General features: G+C 42.1%; 1 protein-coding gene across 1 annotated transcript in view; it reads left to right on the forward strand.

Annotated features, from left to right (window-relative positions):
* SMYD2 (SET and MYND domain containing 2) overlaps nt 1–21154 on the forward strand; it is an 81371-nt gene that overhangs the window by 23890 nt on the left and 36327 nt on the right. Inside the window, exon 5 of the mRNA XM_011929508.1 lies at nt 6–160. Within this exon, the coding sequence (XP_011784898.1) occupies nt 6–160 (155 nt within the window). The remainder of the gene's footprint in view (nt 1–5; nt 161–21154) is intronic.

Here is a 21154-nt window from a genome sequence, read left to right on the forward strand (position 1 = left end):
GCCTCGGCGGCCTGGAGAGCTTCTGCAGCCCGGGCAAGGGCCGGGGGCTGCGGGCTCTGCAGCCCTTCCAGGTGGGGGACTTGCTGTTCTCCTGCCCGGCCTATGCCTACGTGCTCACGGTCAACGAGCGGGGCAACCACTGCGAGTACTGCTTCGCCAGGTAGGGCGGCGGCGGGCGGGAGCTGGGGGAGCCGAGCGGGAGGCTTGGATCGCGGCGCCAGGAAGTGCGTGCGGCTCGCGAGGTCCTAGCGCCGGTCTCTGAGGCGGGGTGGGGGGCGGGGAGGGGAGGAGGCCCCGCGCTGCAGCCTCACGCCAGGCACCACGTGCGAGAGGAACTAGGACCGGTGCCTGCTGCACGCCCTGCGCTGCACGTTTTCAGAGTTGCTCACGCAGGATGCGCAAACTCGGGAGTGCAGGTTCCTGCCTTCAAATGTGGGCTCCGAGCCAGGCTTGTTCCAAGCCTGGACACTCACTGCCCTCCCGGTGCATTGGCAGCGGAGCCCCAAATTTGGGCAGCCACGGGCTGTCACCTTTAACTTATGCTTCCTGCGGTGTGTTCTGTTCCCCACAGGCCAGCCCTGCCTCAAATTGGCCGTTTCTCCCAAGGAATTTAATGACTTATATGTCTTGTAAAGTACGTTTACGTGTTAAAGTACGCTTACATGGGTGTTTGGAGGGACGCCAGTAAGCACTGACCACACGCCCTGGATTCTGAGGCGCTGCAACGATGAGTTGCAGTGTCCAGTTTTGGTTTGGGATTAGGAAGACATGGTCGCAGTAAGGGATTGGGCAAGATGTGTGGTTGCTAATGGTATTTAATTGTAAGATACCATATGTATATTTGTGTCTGTGTTTGTTTATATGATGCATATACATTTGCACACACCAACACATATAATTATATCCTCAACTCTTATGAGAGTTTCAGAGCTGAAAGGCACATTAGAAATCACCAATTCGATCCTTTCACTTAATAGATGAGAAAACTAAAGCCCAGAGAGAAAGTGGGGTTACCTTTATCCATTCACACCAGTAGTGAAGGGAATGAAATCTAGCCTCATTCACTTCTACCTATTTCTCACTGGTTAGGTGCTCAGTAAATTTACTAAGGCAGGAGGCATGGCTTTGGGGTTAAGTTTATATCAGGCCTTCCAGTACTCTGAGTAGAGACCATGTTTTGCTTTCTTTGAACCTCAGTTTCTTCATCTTTGAAATGGAGATTCCTGGGCTGGATTAAGCTGACCTGCAGTCCTGCAGGGACCTTTTGAGTACAGGTCTCAGGTCCAGCATACTCAATCTCTCAGACCTGTATGCCTTATTCTACAATAAGACGTAGCAAAAGAAGGGACAAAGGCTAAATATTGTAGTAATCTTGCCCAGACTCCCTGCCAGAACTGTCTTCCGCTTGGGGGGACCTGGAAAGGAACTAGACACGGAATCATGCCGTGGGCAGCTTAAGGGCTGTATGTGATGTGGCTCTTTGAATTGGTGAGCCAAGAGCTAAAGGGTCATGGCACCACTTTGCAACGTTTGAGTGAAGTGAGCATTGGGTTTTCCCAAAGTTAAAAAGGCTGCTGTGACTGGTCCCTTGATCTTCTGAGCCTTGCTGTGGCTCGGAGTCTGCAGCAGCGTGGGTGTCTGCAGTGGCAGGAGCAAAGCAGGTCAGGCAGCACAGAAGGAGCCTCCATCAGGGATCCTGGCAATTCCTGGAAGCCATCACCTAAGACCATGGATGCCAGGCACATAGTAGGTGCTTACTTTATATGGGTAGTTGCCATTCCTGGCCCCCAGTGAATGAAAGATCAAATCCCTCTGGGTTTAGAAGGGATTAGAAGAACTGAGAGATGCTTCTGTTTAGCCGTAAGTCTCCTAATTGTTTCTACTACGCATACTCCCAACCTTAGAACGTTAGTGGATGGTGAGATGCAACTTCACAAAGCATTCAGCCTGGATTATTCTGCCATATGTGACAGTTTGCTGCCTTTTTTGTTGCTGCATTTTTCTGATTGACATTTATTAGTGTTATTCACTATTGCCTTGGGTCCCTCACCAGGGCTGCAACTTGCAATAGGGTGTTATTACGACTTGCAAACCCCTTCTCTGTTTGATTTCCCTGAACTTCTGTCAATACCTATAGTTTATTTCCTCTCTGTTTCCCCAAAGAATTTTTTGAAATCAATTAAAATAATACAAAAGAAATGATAGCCATGATACTTACACAATTAGAAATATCTTTGTACCCTACTTTATGATTTCTATGAAATGTGAATCGTTTAGTATTAGTGGTTAGATCATCTGATAGATTCAGCATCAGTTCCTCTGTCTACAATTCGTGTATGACCTAGGACAAATCAGTCTGTCCAGATGTATGAGGGGAACATGTATTTTCCTCCATAGGGCCTCAAAGTATTGGAGTAGAATTCTGCAAATGTTCATACATACAGGTCAAAATCTGCTGCCTGCCTCAGCCCCACACACCCCTTATCCTTTCTTTTGCCAGAAGTTTAACGTAAACAGTATTGCTTAAGATAAATGAACTACCCAAGAATTTCCATGTCATATTAATTGTATCAGGATCTAACTTTTTTTGAAGGAAAGAAAAGTTATTTCTTTAGGTAGGAATAAGTATATTCTACAAATTGAGAAATAATGGAAAATGTCTTAAGTCTCAACAGAATGGGATTCTTATGGTCAGGGCAATTCAGACCAAGGTTTGCTTTGAGGAGTTTTTAATTTGTATCACGTTTCTCAGTCTGGTGGGTGCCACTGGAGAAGATGCGTATCTTGCCTGAGCTGCTAGAAGGCAGCTCCTAATAATATTATATAAATTTCTTCCACTTGAAAGCTGTCCCTATCAGACTTCTCAGATACACTTTATACACACATATACACATAAACACACACATACATATTTTGGCCATTTATCACCGTTTTTTGGCATTTTTCCCCCCCCCAGATATATAGATATGTTTGTTTGTTTTGAAGCAGAGTTTCGCTCTTGTTGCCCAGACTGGAGTGCGATGGCGTGATCTCAGCTCACCGCAACCTCTGCCTCCTGGGTTCAAGCAATTTTCATGCCTCAGCCTCCCGAGTAGCTGGGATTACAGGATTGCGTCACTATGCCCGGCTAATTTTCTATTTTTAGTAGAGATGGGGGTTTTCCATGTTGGTCAGGCTGGTCTCAAACTCCCAGCCTCCCAAACTGCTGGGATTACAGACGTGAGCCCCCGCACCCGGCCAAGTATGTTGTGTTTTAAACTGAGTTTTAGACTTTTTTTTTTTTTTTTTTGAGACAGAGTCTCATCTCGCTCTGTTGCCCAAACTGGAGTGCAGTGGCACGATCTTGGCTCACTGCAACCTCCGCCTCCCGGGTTCAAGCAATTTCCGGCTAATTTTTGTATTTCTAGTAGAGACAGGGTTTCATCATGTTGGCCAGGCTGGTCTCGAACTCCTGACCTCAAGTGATCTGCCCGCCTCGGCCTCCCGAAGTGCTAGGGTTACAGGCATGAGCCACCGCACCCGGCCTAGACATGTTTTAACACCCAGTGTGATTTGTCTCAGAAAGAGACAGGGTTCCATTTAAATATTTGTTCTGTGTGCCGTTCCTTAGGTAGGCAGATGTATCCCTTTTGATATTTTGTTCTCTTGGCTCATGGGTTATTTAAGGGTGAGATTATTGTCATTTCCTTGTTTCTTCTGAGTGTAGGGGGGAACCAGGAAAGCCCATTTAGCCTCCTTGGAATAGAGCTGTTAGAACCCAGTTTCAGTGAATTTCGGTCATGTCTGGCTTAGATTAGTTGTTTTAAAAATTAAATTGTTTGCATGAGCCAAACTCTGTGATTAAGGTGTCCTGCTTCAGCAGTTATAAAGACTTTTTTCTCATGTCCCCCAGATTTATTCCCTAGTGTATTCATCTGAGCTTTCCTCTTGTTTTATCAAACCAGCAGAATAATTTTTAGTTGATCTTTATCAGTATTAAGGGCCATGAAATCCTAATGCTGTTTTCCTGAAGTTCTCTGAACTAGCCCTGGTTCTGGCTGCCTGAAGCTGTGCATGAGAAGGGGACCTTGTCCCCAGGGCTGCTGTGACTCTGGCTCTCCTCAGAATGCTTTCAGAGTTGTCTCGGGGGAGAAGTGGCTTCAGATGGATTTAAATCATTATGTTTTCTGAATTTAAAAAAATTGAATGTGTGCTCTAATAAAGGGGTTCCCCTTCTTTTTTAGATGTAGTTTTATAAAATAGGTGGTAAGACTAAAACATACATACAACAGATTTCCTGTAAACAGTTCCATTAAAGAATACAAAATTCAGCAATCTGTATGTTAGGTAAGGAAATGCTGTTTTCACTTTCTGCCTTTCAGTATTTCAAGGTTTCCTGTACATTAATGCATAACTTAATGACAGGGATATATTCCAAGAACTGCCTTAGTAAAGCAGTTTGGTCCTTGTGCCAGCATGCTAGAGTGTACTTACACAAAGCTACATGAGAGAGTCCTCTGTTCACCTAGGCTGTATGATGTAGCCTATTGCTCCTAGGTTACAAACCTGTACAGCATGTTACTGTACTGAATACTGTAGGCAATTGTAACACAATGGTAAGTATTTGTGTATCCAAACATATCTAAACATAGAAAAGGCACAGTGAGAATATAGTATTACAATCTTATGGGACCACCTTTGTTCACGTGGTCTGTCATTGACTGAAATGTTGTTAGTGCATGACCTTATTTCAGTAGAAACCGCAAAGCAGGGACTTTGTGGCAGGTGGATTGGGTTTGAATTCTGGTTTCATTCTTTCCTGATGGTTTGTCTTTAGGCCAGTTATCACTTAACCTCTCTGAACTCCCAGGTTCCCTTATCTGTAAAATGTGCATACTAATGCTAGTGCCATTAATCCCAGCACTTGGTAGGCTGAGGTGGGAGGATCCCTTGAAGCCAGGATTTTGAGACCTGCCTGGGCAATGTAGCAAGACCTCATTCTCTACAAAAAAAAAAAAAAAAGTATTTAGTTTAGCCAGCTGTGGTAGCCCAGGCCTGTAGTCCTAGCTACACTTGGGTAGGCTGAGGTGGGAGGATCCCCTGAGTCAGGAGGTTGATGCTGCAGTGAGCCATATCACTTACTCCGGCCTGGGAGACAAAGTGAGACCCTGTCTCTTAAAAAAATAAAAATAAAAAAGTGCGGGCTGGCCATGGTGGCTCACGCCTGTAATCCCAACACTTTGGGAAGCTGAGGCGGATGGATCACTCGAGGTCAGGAGTTTGAGACCAGCCTGGCCAACACAGTGAAACCCTGTCTCCACTAAAAATACAAAAATTAGCCGGGTGTGATATAGTCCCAACTACTTGGGAGGCTGAGGCATGAGAATGGCTTGAACTTAGGAACCCAGGAGGCAGAGGTTGCAGTGAGCTGAGATCACGCCACTGCACTCTTGCCTCCATCTCAAAAAAATAAAAGCATAAGGGCCGGGCGCGGTGGCTCAAGCCTGTAATCCCAGCACTTTGGGAGGCTGAGACGGGTGGATCACGAGGTCAGGAGATCGAGACCATCCTGGCTAACAGTGAAACCCCGTCTCTACTAAAAAATACAAAAAACGAGCCGGGCGAGGTGGCGGGGCGTCTGTAGTCCCAGCTACTCGGGAGGCTGAGGCAGGAGAATTGCTTGAACCTGGGAGGCGGAGGTTGCAGTGAGCTGAGATCATGCCACTGCACTCCAGCCTGGGCGACAGAGCGAGATTCCGTCTCAAAAAATAAATAAATAAATAAATAAATAAATAAATAAATAAATAAAAGCATACGAACACCCACCCTACCAAGCTCAGCTTGAGAATTAAATGACAGAGTGAAGAAAGTTAGGTACTCGGTACAACCCTAGCACACAGTGAGCCATCAGAATCACACCCTGATCTCTCTCTTTTTTTTTTTTTTTGAGATAGAGTCTCACTCTGTCACCCAGGCTAGAGTGCAATGGCACAGTCTCCGCCTCTCAGGTTCAAGTGAGTCTCCTGCCTCAGCCTCGCGAGTAGCTGGGATTACAGGCGTGTACCACCATGCATGGCTAATTTTTGTATTTTTGGTAGAAATGGTGTTTCACCATGTTGGCCAGGCTGGTCTTGAACTCCTGACCTCAGGTGATCTGCCTGCCTCGGCCTCCCAAAGTGCAGGGATTACAGGCATGAACCACCACGCCTGGCCTGATCTCTTATACTTGTTTGATGAACTCTGCTGGCTAAATGTTTCTAACTTAATTAAATTGTGTGATAAAATATTACAATTTTAGGGGCGTTTTATGGAGTTATGGGGAGAGGTGGATACTGGGAATGAAATACTGGAAATTGTTGACCAGTGGAATCACCATTAAACTGGCCTATTGGCTGGGCGCGGTGACTCACACCTGTAATCCCAGCACTTTGGGAAACCGAGGTGGGCAGATCACCTGAGGTCAGGAGTTTGAGAGCAGCCTGGCCAACGTGGTAAAACCTCATCTCTACTAAAAATACAAAAATTAACTGGGCATAGTGGCAGGCGCCTATAATCTCAGTTCCTCGGGAGGCTGAGGCAGGAGAATCGCTTGAACCCGGGAGGTGGAGGTTGTGGCGAGCTGAGATTTTGCCACTGTACTCCAGCCTGGGCGACAGTTAGACTATGTCTCAAAAAAAAAAGATGGCCTGTTGACCCATAGCCACAACCAGCACTTCTCAACCTTGGGTTCCCCAGAATTAATGATGGGCGTCTGGGGTCAGTTTTCAGGATTTTTCAAAACCTAATGGAAATAATATAACACACCTACACAGGTAAACCTTCAAAAAAGAGCCTTTTCTCACTCCAAAGTGCTTAGGCCCTTTAATATTCTTTTAATAAGATTAAACAAATATTTATAGAGAGAAATGGAAGGAAACAGAATTTTCCACATTGCAAGGATATCAGGGCTCCTTTCTGCCTTTTACTTTCAACACAATTGTTTCAGCTGCAGCAAGGAGCCGGCCTTTAAGACTTCAAATGTGCCAGGTGCTGTAACTCACGTTATTTTTCATATGCGGGGAACATAATTTCTGTTATAGCTTATAGGGACTCAGTGACCAAGCTGCACGTTTGGAACCGATTTCAGATGAAAGAGACAGAATAACAGCAGGATATCCTGAAGTGAAATTCAAACCCTGGTGAGTTAAAACCACCATCTAACACCTTTCCCTCCCCAAAGCAATTGCACAGAATCCTCTCAATCAAAAAAAATCTGAAGAACCTGTATAAAATGGCATTTCTTTAAATCATATTGCTCTTTGCAGCCCATAAAGCATTTCCAGATACATTCTTATTTTGATCCTTCCAAGGATGGCTGGGATACACAGGGCCTTATTCCATTTTACATAGAAACTGAGTGTTACAGAAGTTAAGCAGTTTCTCTGAATTTCATACCTTTTTTGTCAAATATTTATTGAGTGCCTTTTAAAGGCTGGACTCCGTAACCTTCAAGGATGGAGCCAAATCCCCATGTTCCTTGTGTGATCTTCCTGTGCCCCCTTTGGCCTGAACCTACTGTGTGGTTCACCTGGGCACTTAACCCTACTTTACTACTGTGTGGTTCCCTGGAGACTGGGGACTTAATCCATCTCTGATATCTCCTTGATTGAACACAATTTATAATGGCCCAATAATTTAACAAACGAATGCATTGTTTAAATGATTGTTTTAAGTTTTAAAGAATGATTCAGCCACTTTAGATCTATATCTTATGCTGATATGGGCTTAGATTATAATGCTTTGAAATTTGCATAAGAGCTACACATATTCTTTTATATGTATGAATTATTATGTAATAAAACATAAAAAGATCACGAGGCTTTGGTCCTTTTGTGGGCTTGGAATATTTTTAATATTATGCTAGGACTAAACCAGAGTTAGTCATCTCAGCCTTTACACCTACATATAAAGAGTTTCGTTGTGCACGTGTACCCTAGAACTTAGAGTATAGTAAAAAAGAGAAAGAGTTTGTTTCTGTGCCGTGTGATAGGGCAGCATCAGCCAATAGCCTTTTTTTTTTTCTCTTTTCCTCCTTAAGCAAATCCATTCTTCAGGCTCGCTCTCTACAGAAGTTAAATCGCTGAGTTGTGGAAATGGAATTTATGGTGCAGCGATAGGAGGAGGCCCCTGGTTGGTACTCCTGTAGAACAGGCAAGTTGCACACCACCTGTAAGAAGGTTCTTGTAAAACTATGTTAAATTTCTTTGAGAAGATCCAGGGCTTACTGCTATAGTTTGGCAGGAACCTGGTCTTGAGGAGAGCTCAGAATTCGTGAGAATTCAGGACAGCAAAATTGTCTCTTTTAGGATTTGATATAGTGAGAGAATTGCAAAGGAAGTTTCTACTGTATTTGGGTGTTTTAGGCTTACTGCTTTGAACTTAGGTTAATATTCCCTCCTCTTTTCCCTGTCAGTCTAAAAATATGAAATAATTACTATTTTATGCCACTTTATTTCTGTCCTCGATAGGAAGCCATCAATAATTACAAGCATGCTTTATCTTCCTGGAGTCATGAATAACTAAATTCACTCCCCCCCATCCATACACATCTTTTTTTGGACCTCAGATGTACAGTTGAGGTAATCATACTTCTGAGTTCAAGGCATGCTTTTATCTGGTATGTGCAAGGCAAGTTTGGTTTTTCAGAATGTCCCCTCTCGTTTCTGGCTCTTCTCACAGGCAGCTTCTCTGTGGGTTTGGTGGTGTATCTTTGAATACATGTGTATATGTGTCCTGATGATCACTCGGGAACTAGACACACCTAGAACAAGGCACCCTGATTGTACTTGGCAGATTCAGACCTTGAGCTCTCTTCTGATCCTCCTGCTCATTCAGCGTTTTTCTGTAGCTGTGTCAGGGCAGGGGCCCCTGCACTGGCCCCTTCCTCCTGATGAGTGGCCTGTTCTGACATTGGGGGAGGCAAGGCATTTTGAGGTCTCCTTTGCCTCTCAGGAAGTTGCATTGTTAGCCCACCCACATCCCCAACGTTCACTTCTTTGGATTTCTAGGAAATCTGCAGTAGTTTAGGGTGCAGTCCTTTGGCAGGGAATTAACTGAAGTACCTGCCTTTTCAGGGGTTGAACCCATGACCTTGGCCTCATTAGAGCTCTAACCAGTCACAAAGCACACACCTCACTGTGTAACTTCTGCTGACTTGTTCCTGCCACCCTCCGTGGCTTCCTATTCAATTGCAAAGGCGTTCACACCAACACAATAGAACAGAAGGAAATCAGATCTCTTCAAGACTTCTCTGAAGGACAGAAATATGCAATTTAGCAGGAAAATAATACAAAAAAGTCTTGAAGGTTCAGGAAACAACTTATCTTTCTAGTCCATACATTCGCTGAGAATCCAGCTGTGTCTCTCAGATTCTTCTTCAATCAAAAAATTAAAAATAGTATGGGACTCCTTGTGTCAATTTATTAACATAAAATCTAGTGACTCTTGTACATGAAGTGGAAAGTTTCAGATGACTAGGTAGAAATATTGCATGTATATTATTAAAATGGATTGGGTTAGCTTTTATAGAAAAAGTGGATCTGAGAATTTATAAGTGCTTGTCTTTGGCAAGTTTATAGTCCCTAGAGATAAAAATGAATGCACACTGTAACAACAAAGACACAGTTGTGTCTTAGTGAGTGCTCTGTGATGCACAGGGTGTGTTGGTGCCCAGGGGACACAGAGTCACCATGGAGGAGAAGAGAAACAAGGACAACTTGCTAGAGAAGTGAAATTCACACAGGGCTTGAAGACCTGAACATATGTTGGGGGAGGGACGTGATAAGATAATCTGGCTGTCCAAAAAGATACAGGTTTTTATTAGAGCCAGATAAAAATCTCAAGGATTTTATGTCTTGGCACTTGGAAGGAGTTATGTTGAAATCTGGGTTCTCTTTAATCTATAGGTACCAAGAAAGACTCTTCAGGGATGTAGGTACTGACTCATATTTTTGATGAGATGGTGATTTTTCTTACTCTGGTGATGTTTGGGTAGGAAACATTTGCTCATTTGCCACCTGAAAAATCTCTTCTCTGTCAATTCCATGAATCTGTGGTACAGTGACAGTTGCTGTTCACAGCGATAACCTCATATGTTCTTAAAACCTCAACAATAAGACACATTTAATTATGAGCCAATAGTATACTCCCTAAGGGTAGGAATTCTGTTTTTTAACTCATTCAAAAACATTTGTATTTATGGATACTTAGTGGGTTCTATAGTTCTGGAAAACAACTCCAAAGAAAAGGAACAAAAATCCCTACCACCGTGGAGCTTATTTTCCAGCAGCTTTTGTTCATCTTTATTTTACCCCCAGTTCCTGGACTTTGTAAGGCTTCAGCAGATGCTGTATAAAAGGCAGGAAGGTTTGCGGGTTATGTTCTTTTTATTTCTTCTGGTCATCCATATATGTCATGAAGAACATTCTGTTAACCAGAATGTTTAACCATGTTGGGACTCAGAAAATGATACCCCAAAGTTTGGCCCTTTGGCATACAGAGCACTCTCCACTGAAGGGGGTTGGAAGGGCCTCAGAAGCAAAGACTCTGTGACCTTCCCTGCCCGTTAGTCTATTACCATTATTAGCTCATACCCTTTTGTCCATTCTTCATTGAACCTAAGCATAAACAGGCAGTTTTCCTTGAGTTCTTGAGTTATTGGGCTCTCATTCTGAAGGATCTTGTGTCACGTAAAAACTTTGACTAAATCAATTTGTTATGTTTTTATCTTGTTAATCTGTCTTTTCTTCCAGGGGTGTTGGCCATGACCCTTGTGATGGATGAGGAAGGACATCACATGCTTCCACCCCTACAACTACAACACCCTGTCTCATGACTGGCAGAAGCTAAGAGAGAGCTTTGATAAGATAATACTTAGGTCCAATGAATTGGCAACATCCCTATGTTGGTTAAAATAGCAGCAGCTCTGGGTAGATATATTTTAGAAGTTAATGAAATATGGCCTATCCATACACCTGAGTAAATATTTTATTTTGTTTATTTATTTATTTTTTTGAGACAGAGTTTTGCTCTGTCACCCAGGCTAGAGTGCTCGATCTTGGCTCACTGCAAGCTCCACCTCCCAGGTTCATGCCATTCTCCTGCCTCAGCCTCCTGAGTAGCTGGGACTACAGGTGTCCGCCACCAGGCCTGGCTAATTTTTTTGTATTTTTAGTAGAGACGGCATTTCACTGTGTTAGCAGCAGGATGGTCTCGATCTCCTGACCTCGTGATCCACCCGCCTTGGCCTCCCAAAGTGCTGGGATTACAGGCGTGAGCCACCACGCCCGGCCACCTGAGTAAATATTTTAAACAGTAATCTAAAAAAACGTTTAGGGTTTTGTTTTTTGTTTTCTTTTTTAGCTTTAAAACATTCAAGTTAACAAGGAAGTAGGGATTTAGGAAAAATCTATTTCATCCAATATTTAATTGATTTCTGCAGATTTCTGCACGTGTTCCAGCTTTACAAGATACTCAGCTACTGAATATTTTCTAGGTGCAGAGAGAGAGAGAGAAGCCCACCTTTCCTGATCTACTCTGTCTGTGAATCTGAGGATTGCCCCTGATAGAATTCCATGGTAGAGTAAGGGCTTCCTGATGGACACCCTCAGGCCAAGCCTCAGGAGCCATATCTGAGTCCAGCTTGCTCTGCTGTGTTATTTTCACTCTGGTCATCCTAAATTGCTTATAGTAATGAATACACACATGCACACACATATATGCACCTTGCTGATTCTCCTGTCTGTGTCCCTCTTTGCCTGGCTCACTCCTTTGCTTCTGAGAAATCTGTCCTGATTTCTGCAGGCTGTATTAGTTCCCTTCATCTTTGCTCCCACAGCACCTCATACAAACTTCCTTTATCACACTTCCTCTTTGTATGCATGAATTAGGTCTTACTCATCTTTGTAACCCCAGGATTTAGCGAGAAGACTGGCCTCTGTTCCTGCAGTAAATATTTGTGAAATGTATTAGTCTCATTTCTGCATCTTATCTTACTAGTGGCCCTGTGCATAGGCCTCATCACCTCTCTTAATCTGCAACTGTTCATTCTTGGAAATGACTCCTTGTAAATACTCTCAGAACTCTTCATTGACTCCCTGCTTTCTTCAGGACAGATTCTTTGCTAAGTGCCTCTCCCATCGTATCCAGCATTGTCCCTCACTGCATTTTGACTTAGACTCTAAGTTCGATTTGGATGGTCTTTGCAAAGCTGAGGAATGTCATTCTTCATTCTTCCTATTGTCCATTTGTCATCTAGAATACTTTTCTCTGTAATATTTCCTTCCTTATCCTCTGCCTTCTTCCTAGGTAAGGCCTTAGAGCCTCCGTTTGTTTATACTCAAGAAAGATTCAGATCAAATTGCATCTCTTTCCAAAGCTTTTTCTGTTTCTGTTTTTTTTGTTTTGTTTTGTTTTGCTTTTTTATTTTTTTGAGACAGAGTCTCTCTCTGTCACCCAGGCTGGGGCACAATAGCACGATCTTGGCTCATTGCAACCTCCGCCTCCCAGGTCCAAGTGATTCTCGCGCCTCAGCCTACTTAGTAGCTGGGATTACAGGTGCATGCCACCATGCCTGGCTAAGTTTTGTATTTTTTCATAGAGATGGGATTTCACCATGTTGGCCAGGCTGGTCTCGAACTCACAACCTGAGGTGGGCCACCCCTTGGCCTCCCAAAGTGCTGGGATTATAGGCATGAGCCACCGTGCCTGGTCCAAAGCTTTTTCTTGACTACTTCAGCCCATACATCTTTCATTTTATTTATCGACTTGTTTGTATTTTGCAATAATTTACTATTTATATTTATTGAACATCATACTCTTTCAAGCATTGTGCTCTCACTGTGGAGTTTCAGAGATGAGTAAGACAACATGCTCAGTAGGTGCTATTTCCCTAACTTCTGTGTCTTCAAAGAGCTCAGTCCTAGGGGTAGCTTTCTGCTCTCAATTCCAGGTCATGTGGGCCATTTGGATGCCGAATCATTTTGCCTGATATTTATATTTATTTACCACTCTCATGTAGGCAGGGCAGATTTCCCCAAATAGCTCTTTTTTTTGGGGCGACAGAATTTTGCTCTTGTTGCCCAGGCTGGAATGCAATTGCGTGATCTTGGCTCACTGCAACCTCCACCTCCTGAGTTCAAGCTATTCTCCTGCCTCAGCCTCCCGAGTAGCTGGGATTACAGGCATGCGCCACCATGCCTGGCTAATTTTGTAATTTTAGTAGTGACAGAGTTTCTCCATGTTGGTCAGGCTGGTCTTGAACTCCCGACCTCAGATGATCCGCCCACCTCGGCCTCCCAAAGTGCTGGGATTTACAGGCATGAGCCACAGCGCCCAGCCGCTCAGATTTTTTTTTTTTAACAACAATATTATTTCCCAGTATGGCTGTAGCACAGTACTTTTGTACCTAGAAAATAACACTTTTGAATATAAATTACTTAGCTATGATAGATTAACATGTCTTCTTACTGCCTCATGTGCAAGGTTTTATAGTATAAAAAATGTTCTTCATTCAGAGAAATACAAATGGAATCAATAAGGATTGAAAGAAAAACGTCTGCTAAATCTCTTCAGATGATATCTGATCAGTTTAAGTTTTCAAGGTAAAGTCCACAATTGGGGGTAATTTGCCCAAAGAAATTGGTAATTCAATTTTTTATATTTTGTTTGCAGGAAAATAAAACTGAAGGGATGAGAGAATGTCGACTCTTAAAATTCTTTTGTAGGTAATTAAAAAGAACATTTTCCAGGCCAGGCGCGGTGGTTTATGCCTGTAATCCCAGCACTTGGGGAGGCCAAGACAGGCGGATGGCTTGAGGACAGGAGTTCAAGACCAGCCTGGCCAACATGATGAAACCCTCTCTCTACTAAAAATACAGAAATTAGCTGGGCGTGGTGGTTCATGCCTGTAATTAATCCCAGCTACTTGGAGGCTGAGGCTGGAGAATCTCTTGAACCCGGGGGGCAGAGGTTGTAGTGAGCCAAGATTGTGCCACTGCACTCCATCCTAGGTAACAGAGCAAGACCCTCTCTCAAACAAACAGACAAAAAACACACATTTTCCCGTAAGTAAGATTCAGAACAGGTCTGTCTGGACAGGTAGTTAACACTCATGTTTTGTTGCAGCAGACCTGACCATGTTCTGGGAACTCACAATTAGCATTAGACTATAAAGGAATTTTTACCATGGTTTATTTCTGTTTTATGTACAGAATGTTGAAGTGAGGAATACTGTTAGGAGTATTTTAAGTTTTCAAGTAGTTAAATTTATATTACTTTGGTATTGTCATTTTCCTTGATATTTAATCACGTGAGTTTTATGCAACAGCAAGCATAGGGGACTCTAATAATATTGGTATTCATTACAAGGTACTAATAGTAACATCTGTCCTTTAACTGGAAGAAATGGTCGATATTATTTTATTATCAGTTCCTTTATGAGTTAGAAAGGCATTTGTTGTTTTTTTTGCTTTTGACTTTTCAATCAAAAGGCATTAGAGAAGTAAAGATAAAAGTAGCAAGGAAGTGTCATTCTGACCTTGCACGAAAGTTAAGACCAAGCATTTCCAGAGGAAAATGTGAAATTTTAAAAGTGCGTACATTCATTCTTTGGACGAGCTTTAATTATTAGAAATTTTGCAGGGCCTACAAGAGGAGATTCGGATATAGGTGCCCAGGGGCTGAAACGAAATGTAATGTTCACTGTTTCACAGACTAAATATTTCTCTCCTATATTCACAAGCTTTGTGAATTTTTTTTTTCTTTCTAAGGCAAAGGTAAATTTTGTCTGGGCCAGAGCCTGCATGAAAACAAATCCGTGTTATTTTGTAACTAGGTCAGCCATCACCCTGACCACTAAACCCAGCTTCCTCCTTGTAAATTACCGCTCCAGTTCCAATAGTTGGGAAAACCTATTAGTTGCCACCTTACTGCCCTAAATATTTCCTGCCTCCCCAAGAGGATGCGGGTTCTAACTTTTAACAAGCCTCAGAACAAAGCCTGGTGCTGAGCGAAGGTTCAGCACAGCCCTGGGAAGAAGCCCCCTGCTGCACGTGGGTCCTGTTCACTGTTACATTGTGGATTAAAGTGATGTGTGGAGCACCTTTCACTACTACACAAAAACCTGTAGCCTGAGTATTATCCTTGTCCCCTGACCAGGGTTATAATAGGGTTCTGCCACAATTCCTCCAATTTTTATTTCTCTTAAACAAGATTGGAGGCCTTGCTAGTATAACCACCCTCGCTGGGTGGGAGGCTAACTTTGTTTCTGATTGTCTTATTTCAACCTATGGTGAAGTTATATTGCGCTGCTGGGCTTTTTTCCCTTTCTCTTTTTCATTTGGCTGGGGCTGCCTCTGTTCAACAGAGCAGACTTGTCACTTCTTCTGTCATCATTAGTTAAAAGTAATTGTTATTGCGAACCCCGTCTATGCCAGTATCATTTTCTTTCATGGTGAAACCCACTAAGCATTCATTTCAGTAGCAGAAAGTAGGGAGCTTACAGAATCAAATCCTTTTTATCTAGACCAACAGCACCTGCGGCAACGCGTTAACTAGCAGGAGTTGTTAATTACATTTCTAACTTGTTGATCTTCATGGTTTCCGATTTTTAAAAGCAAGGAAATTAATCACTGTGTGTGTCTCCTCCAGTAGGAAATGACAGGAGCGTTTCTTCTAAGTTCTGTTCCAGTCAGTAATAATCAAATACTTGCATTTTCCTGTAACATTTCTTTTCTTCCTTTGTGGATGGAACTATTTCTTACATTCAAAGAACCCTTCTGTTCACAGCAGGGTAGATATTTGCCCATAAAACAAAGGCTTTAGAAACATAGATCCTCTAGCTATGAGTCTGAGTGAGACTATGCTGATGATATTTCAATAGTTGACATCACTTTTAAAAAAAGCACAAAGGCTAATTATAAGTGTGGTAGTACCCAGCATTTATTGAACGTTTACAGTGTTCTAAGCGATGTGTTAAATGTTTTGCTTGCATTTTCTCATCTAACTTTCATAGCAAACCTATGAGGTGGAAATGATATCTTTATTTGACAGTGAAGGAAACTGAAGTTCAGAAAGGACTATTAACTTGCCCCAGATAACATAGCACATCAAGTACCAGAAAGAAAAAAGGATTTGAGAGAGGGAAGTGGGAAGAGTAACTCATCATATTCATCCTAAATTGTGAGACAGGAATCAAGAAGCAGCAGAACAAAAGCTGAGGATTTTTTTCCTAAAACTTGCACCTGCTTCTAGGATACGTTGTCATCACAGGTTAGAAAAAGACAGGGTCAGCTACTTTATTCTTACGTAAATGTTCATCATCAAGGTAGTTAAACAATCTGATCCATCCTGTGATTCATTCTTAAGAATATCAGAAAAATCTAAACAATCTGCCTTGCAGAGTGCTTCAACTGTATACAGCAATTTCCGCATGAAAAAGCCACTCCACCCAAATGTGTTACCATAGGCCTGTGGCTCCACATTCTAGAAGCGCATTGGAATCTCCTGGGAGCTTTCTAAAAGTCCTAGTGCCTTGGCCCAACACATACCAATTGAATGAGAACTGATGAGCCCTGCCCCAGACAGCCAAGGTTGAGAACCACTGTGAGAGGTTGTTAGTGATTCACTCTACACTTTCCTTTTTGTTCCACTCCTTTGGGGTTCAGTTCTTTTTTGGGGGGGGAGGAATTTTGTTTTCTTTATTTTGCGCAGTCTTTTCCAAACTTCCTGAACAATTCAGATCATATTACATTGCAAACGAAAAATTTACGACTGGTCTTTTGTAGAAACAGAGTTTATTCCAACTGCTTTGTATATTCCTACAACGAAAATGGATAGCCCATATGAAGTTTCTCTCTAGCTGTAACTCTTCAGTCAGCAATAGTCGAACACTCACAGGATCTCTCTCCTTCTCTCTGAAGCACATGTACCACACACACACAGTACAGGTACCAGCTCAACAAGTTTTAGTTTGAATTTCAGCCATGGGACTTATGAAGAGTTTAAATTTCTCGCTAGCTGTGGAAAGAACTGAAGCACACGTATGAATAATTTAAACAGTGCTTCCTCCCCGCCCCCACCCCACCTCATCTAGAATTGCTTAAACCAAAATAGATCAAAGCCTATTCTTATGTTAGTCACTATCAGTAACAGTAGCTATCAAAAATTGTTAGCTTTTCTTCTCTACTCTGAAGGCAAGCTGGCCCAAGAAGACCTATGTTAAGAAAATTCACACTGCTGAAGTAAATTAGAGATGACACAAACAAATGGAAAAACATTGCATGCTCATGGATTGGAAGAGCCAATATTATTAAAATGTCCATACTGCCCAAAGCAGTCTACAGATTCAACACTATTCCTACCAAACTGTCGAAGTCATTTTTCACAGAATAAGAAAAAAACTTTCTAAAATCCGTGTAGAACCAAAAGAGAGCCCAAATAGCCAAAGCAATCCTAAGCAAAAAGAACAAAGCCAGAGGCATCACATTACCCAACTTCAAATAATACTGTAAGGCTATACTAACCAAAACAGCATGGTATGGGTACAAAACAGAGACAGACCAGCAGAACAGAGTAGAGAACCCAGAAATAAAGCTGCACACTACAGTCATCTGATCTTTGACAAAGTCAACAGAAATAAGCAATGGGGAAAGGACTCCCTATTCAATAAATGGTGCTGGGATGACTGGCTAGCCATATGCAGAAGAATGAAACTGGACCCCTACATTTTACCATATACAAAAATTAACTCAAGATGGATTAAAGATTTAAATATAAGACCTCAAACTGTAAAAATCCTAGAACATCTAGGAAATACCGTTCTGGACATTGGCCTTGGTAAAGGACTATGACTAAGTCCTCAAAAGCAGTTGAAACAATGATTGACAAGTGGGACCTAATTAAGCTAATGAGCTTCTGCACAGCAAAAAAACTATCAACAGAGTAAATAGACACCCTACAGAGTAGAAGAAAATATTCACAAACTATGTGTTTGACCAAGGTCTAATATCCAGAACCTGTGAAGAAGTTAATTCAATAAACAGAACACAAGTAACCCCATTAAAAAGGGGGCAAAGAAGACATACAAGTGGCCAATAAACATGAAAAAATGTTCAACATCACTAATCATCGGAGAAATCCACATCAAAACTACAATGAGAAACCATCTCACATCAGTTAAAATGGCTGTTATTAAACAGTGAAAAAATAACAGATGTGGCTGTGCATAGTGGCTCACACCTGTAATCCCAGCACTTTGGGAGGCTGAGGCAGGAGGATCACTTGAGACCAGAAGTTTGAGACCAGTCTGGGCAACATAATGAGACCCCCATCTCTACAAAATAGACAACAAATTAGCCAGACATGGTAGTATGTCCTTGTAGTCCCAGCTACTTGGGAGGCTAAGGTGAGAGAATCTCTTGAGCACAGGAGTTTGAGGCTACAGCCATAATTACAAGCCATGATCATGCCATTGCACTCCAGCCTGGGCAACAGATTGAGACCCTGTCTCCAGAAAAATAAAAAAATAACAGGTGCTAGTGAGGCTGTGGAGTAAAAGGAATGCTTATACACTGTTGGTGGGAATGTAAATTTGTTCAGCCACTGTAGAAAGCAGTTTGGAGTTTTCTCAAAGGACTTAAAACAGAACTACCATTCGACCCAGCAATCCCTTTACTGGGTATATACCAAAAGGAAAATAAATTGTTCTACTGAAAAGACACTCAAATGTTCATTGTAGCACTGTTCACATTGGCAAAGACACAGAATCAACCTAGGTGCCCATCAACAGTGAATTGGATAAAGAAAACATGGTACATATATACCATAGAATACTATGCAGTCAAAAAAAAGAATGAAATTATGTCTTTTGCAGCAACATAGTTGCAGCTGGAGGCCCTTATCCTGAGCAAATGCAGAAACAGAAAACCAAATACCCCATGTCCTCACTTCTTTTTTTTTTTTTTTTGAGATGGAGTCTCTGTCACCCAAGCTGGAGTGCAGTGGCGCTGTCCCGGCTCACTGCAACCTCTGCCTCCCGAGTTCAAGCAATTCTCCTGCCTCAGCCTCCCGAGTAGCTGGGACTACAGGCATGTGCCACCATGCCCAGCTCATGTTTTGTATTTTTAGTAGAGACGGGGTTTCACCATGCTAGCCAGGATGGTCTTGATCTGCTGACCTCATAATCCGCCCGCCTCGGCCTCCTGAAGTGCTGAGATTAGAGGCGTGAGCCACCACGCCCAGCCATGTTCTCACTTTGAAGTGGAAGCTAAACATTGGGTATTCATGGACGTAAAGATGGCACTGAGATTACTAGGAAGGAGAGAGGGGAGGGAGCAAGGGCTAAAAAACTACGTATTGGGCACTATGCTCACTACCTGGGTGATGGGATCGTTTATATTCCAACCCTCAGCATCATGCAAAATCCCTGTGCAGCAAACCTGAACATGTACCCACAGACTCTAAAATAAAAGTTCAAATTATTATTTTAAAAAAGGAAAATTTGCGTATAACCAGGTATTTGGTTCACTGAGCATACGTGTGGTAAAGTCTTCCCTAGAGCCAGGCAGAGCTTTTCAGTTTTTAGTGAGGAGTGCAGTGTTCTCTCACCAGGTTCCTAGAGGACATGATGCAGCTTGGACTCTCCCAGGATCTGTTGGAGAAACAAGTAGGCTCACCATACTGAATGAGAGGAGGGACCTGTGTACACAATAAATACATCAATCCTTGCTTCCTTACAATCTATTTCAAGTGAACTGGGTTCCTGGAGCACAGTGCGTTGAGAGACGCTGTTGTGCAGATGTTCCCTGCCCGTATGTCATTTTGAAAAATGATCCTGGATCCCCTCCCCATTGTATCTTTAAAGCAAAGTGACATTAATGGGATACCACTGGAGCCCGGGCATTATGCAGACTAGAGTAAAGCATGCCTCTCCCATGTGTGTTGTTACTATTAGCTTATCCACTCATGTAGAAAGACTGCTTTTGCTGCATGGAGTCTCCCCTCCTGAACCATTGTCGCAGTACTCAAGGAAGGATGCTCCGGCATGATGGAAACAAGATGTGTGAATTCCAATTCTGCCACCTACTTGCAGAATGACCATGTTGGATTCGTTGTTTCACGTCTAAGATCCTCATTATCTTCATTTGAAAAATAGGAATAATAATAGCTTCTTCTTAGACCTGATGAGATTACTAAAATAGATCAGCAGTTTTCAAACTTTTTGGTTTCAGGGTCCCTCTGTACTCTTAAAGGTTATTGAGAATCGCAGAGAGCTTTTGTTTATATGAGTTAAATCTATCATTATGTATCATATGTCAAGTTAAACAGAAAATTTTGAAGGTTTATTCGTTTTGAAATAACAACTATTCTAACATTTTTCTGTGAGAAATATCTTCCAAAACAAAAGAATTACTGAGAATAGTGTTTGTGTTTTAAATTTTTGTTAAGTCTCTTTAATGTCTGGATTTATAGAAGACAACTGGATTCTCAAATATGCTTCTGAATTCAGTCTGTCATGTTATGTTTTAGCTGGATTATGTAGTAAAAATAAAGCTTCATATAGATACGTAATTGGTAAGAGAAGGATACTTCGATACCTTTCTCAGTTACATGCGATGTTCTTATTTGATTCATCACTAAACTTTGATAATTGATGTTGTCTTAAAAGTTGTGATGTGCAATCGGAAGCCATATTGTGAACTTTATGTACTCAATGACATAAAATCTATTGGCTTCCCTTACACTTGAAACGACTTTTTTGCCATGCATAACTTTTGAAACAGTGTCATTGGCCATTTGGAAAATATTAGTTACCTAGATTGTACAGATCTCCTGAAAATTGACTCATTTTATGAAACCGTATCAAACAATCATATTTCTTAATATTGCCACTAGTCTCATCAGATAAGTCTTCAGTATTGAGAAGCTGTCAGGCTCAGGATGGCAGATCTGTGTTTTCCAAAATTCTAATTTTTCCTTGAAAACTCAAATTTTATCATTGGCAGCAAGTGTTGTTTTTCTGGAAGTGACAGGCTCACTTCATTCATTTCAGTAATATATCTGCCAAATGCTCAAGTCTGAATAACCACAGTTTATCTAAAGCTGTTCTTTCAAGTTAAAAAAAAAAAAAAGAAAGAAA

Source organism: Colobus angolensis, unplaced genomic scaffold (genome assembly GCF_000951035.1).
Source record: "Colobus angolensis palliatus isolate OR3802 unplaced genomic scaffold, Cang.pa_1.0 Scaffold81, whole genome shotgun sequence".
Lineage (NCBI taxonomy): Eukaryota > Metazoa > Chordata > Mammalia > Primates > Cercopithecidae > Colobus > Colobus angolensis.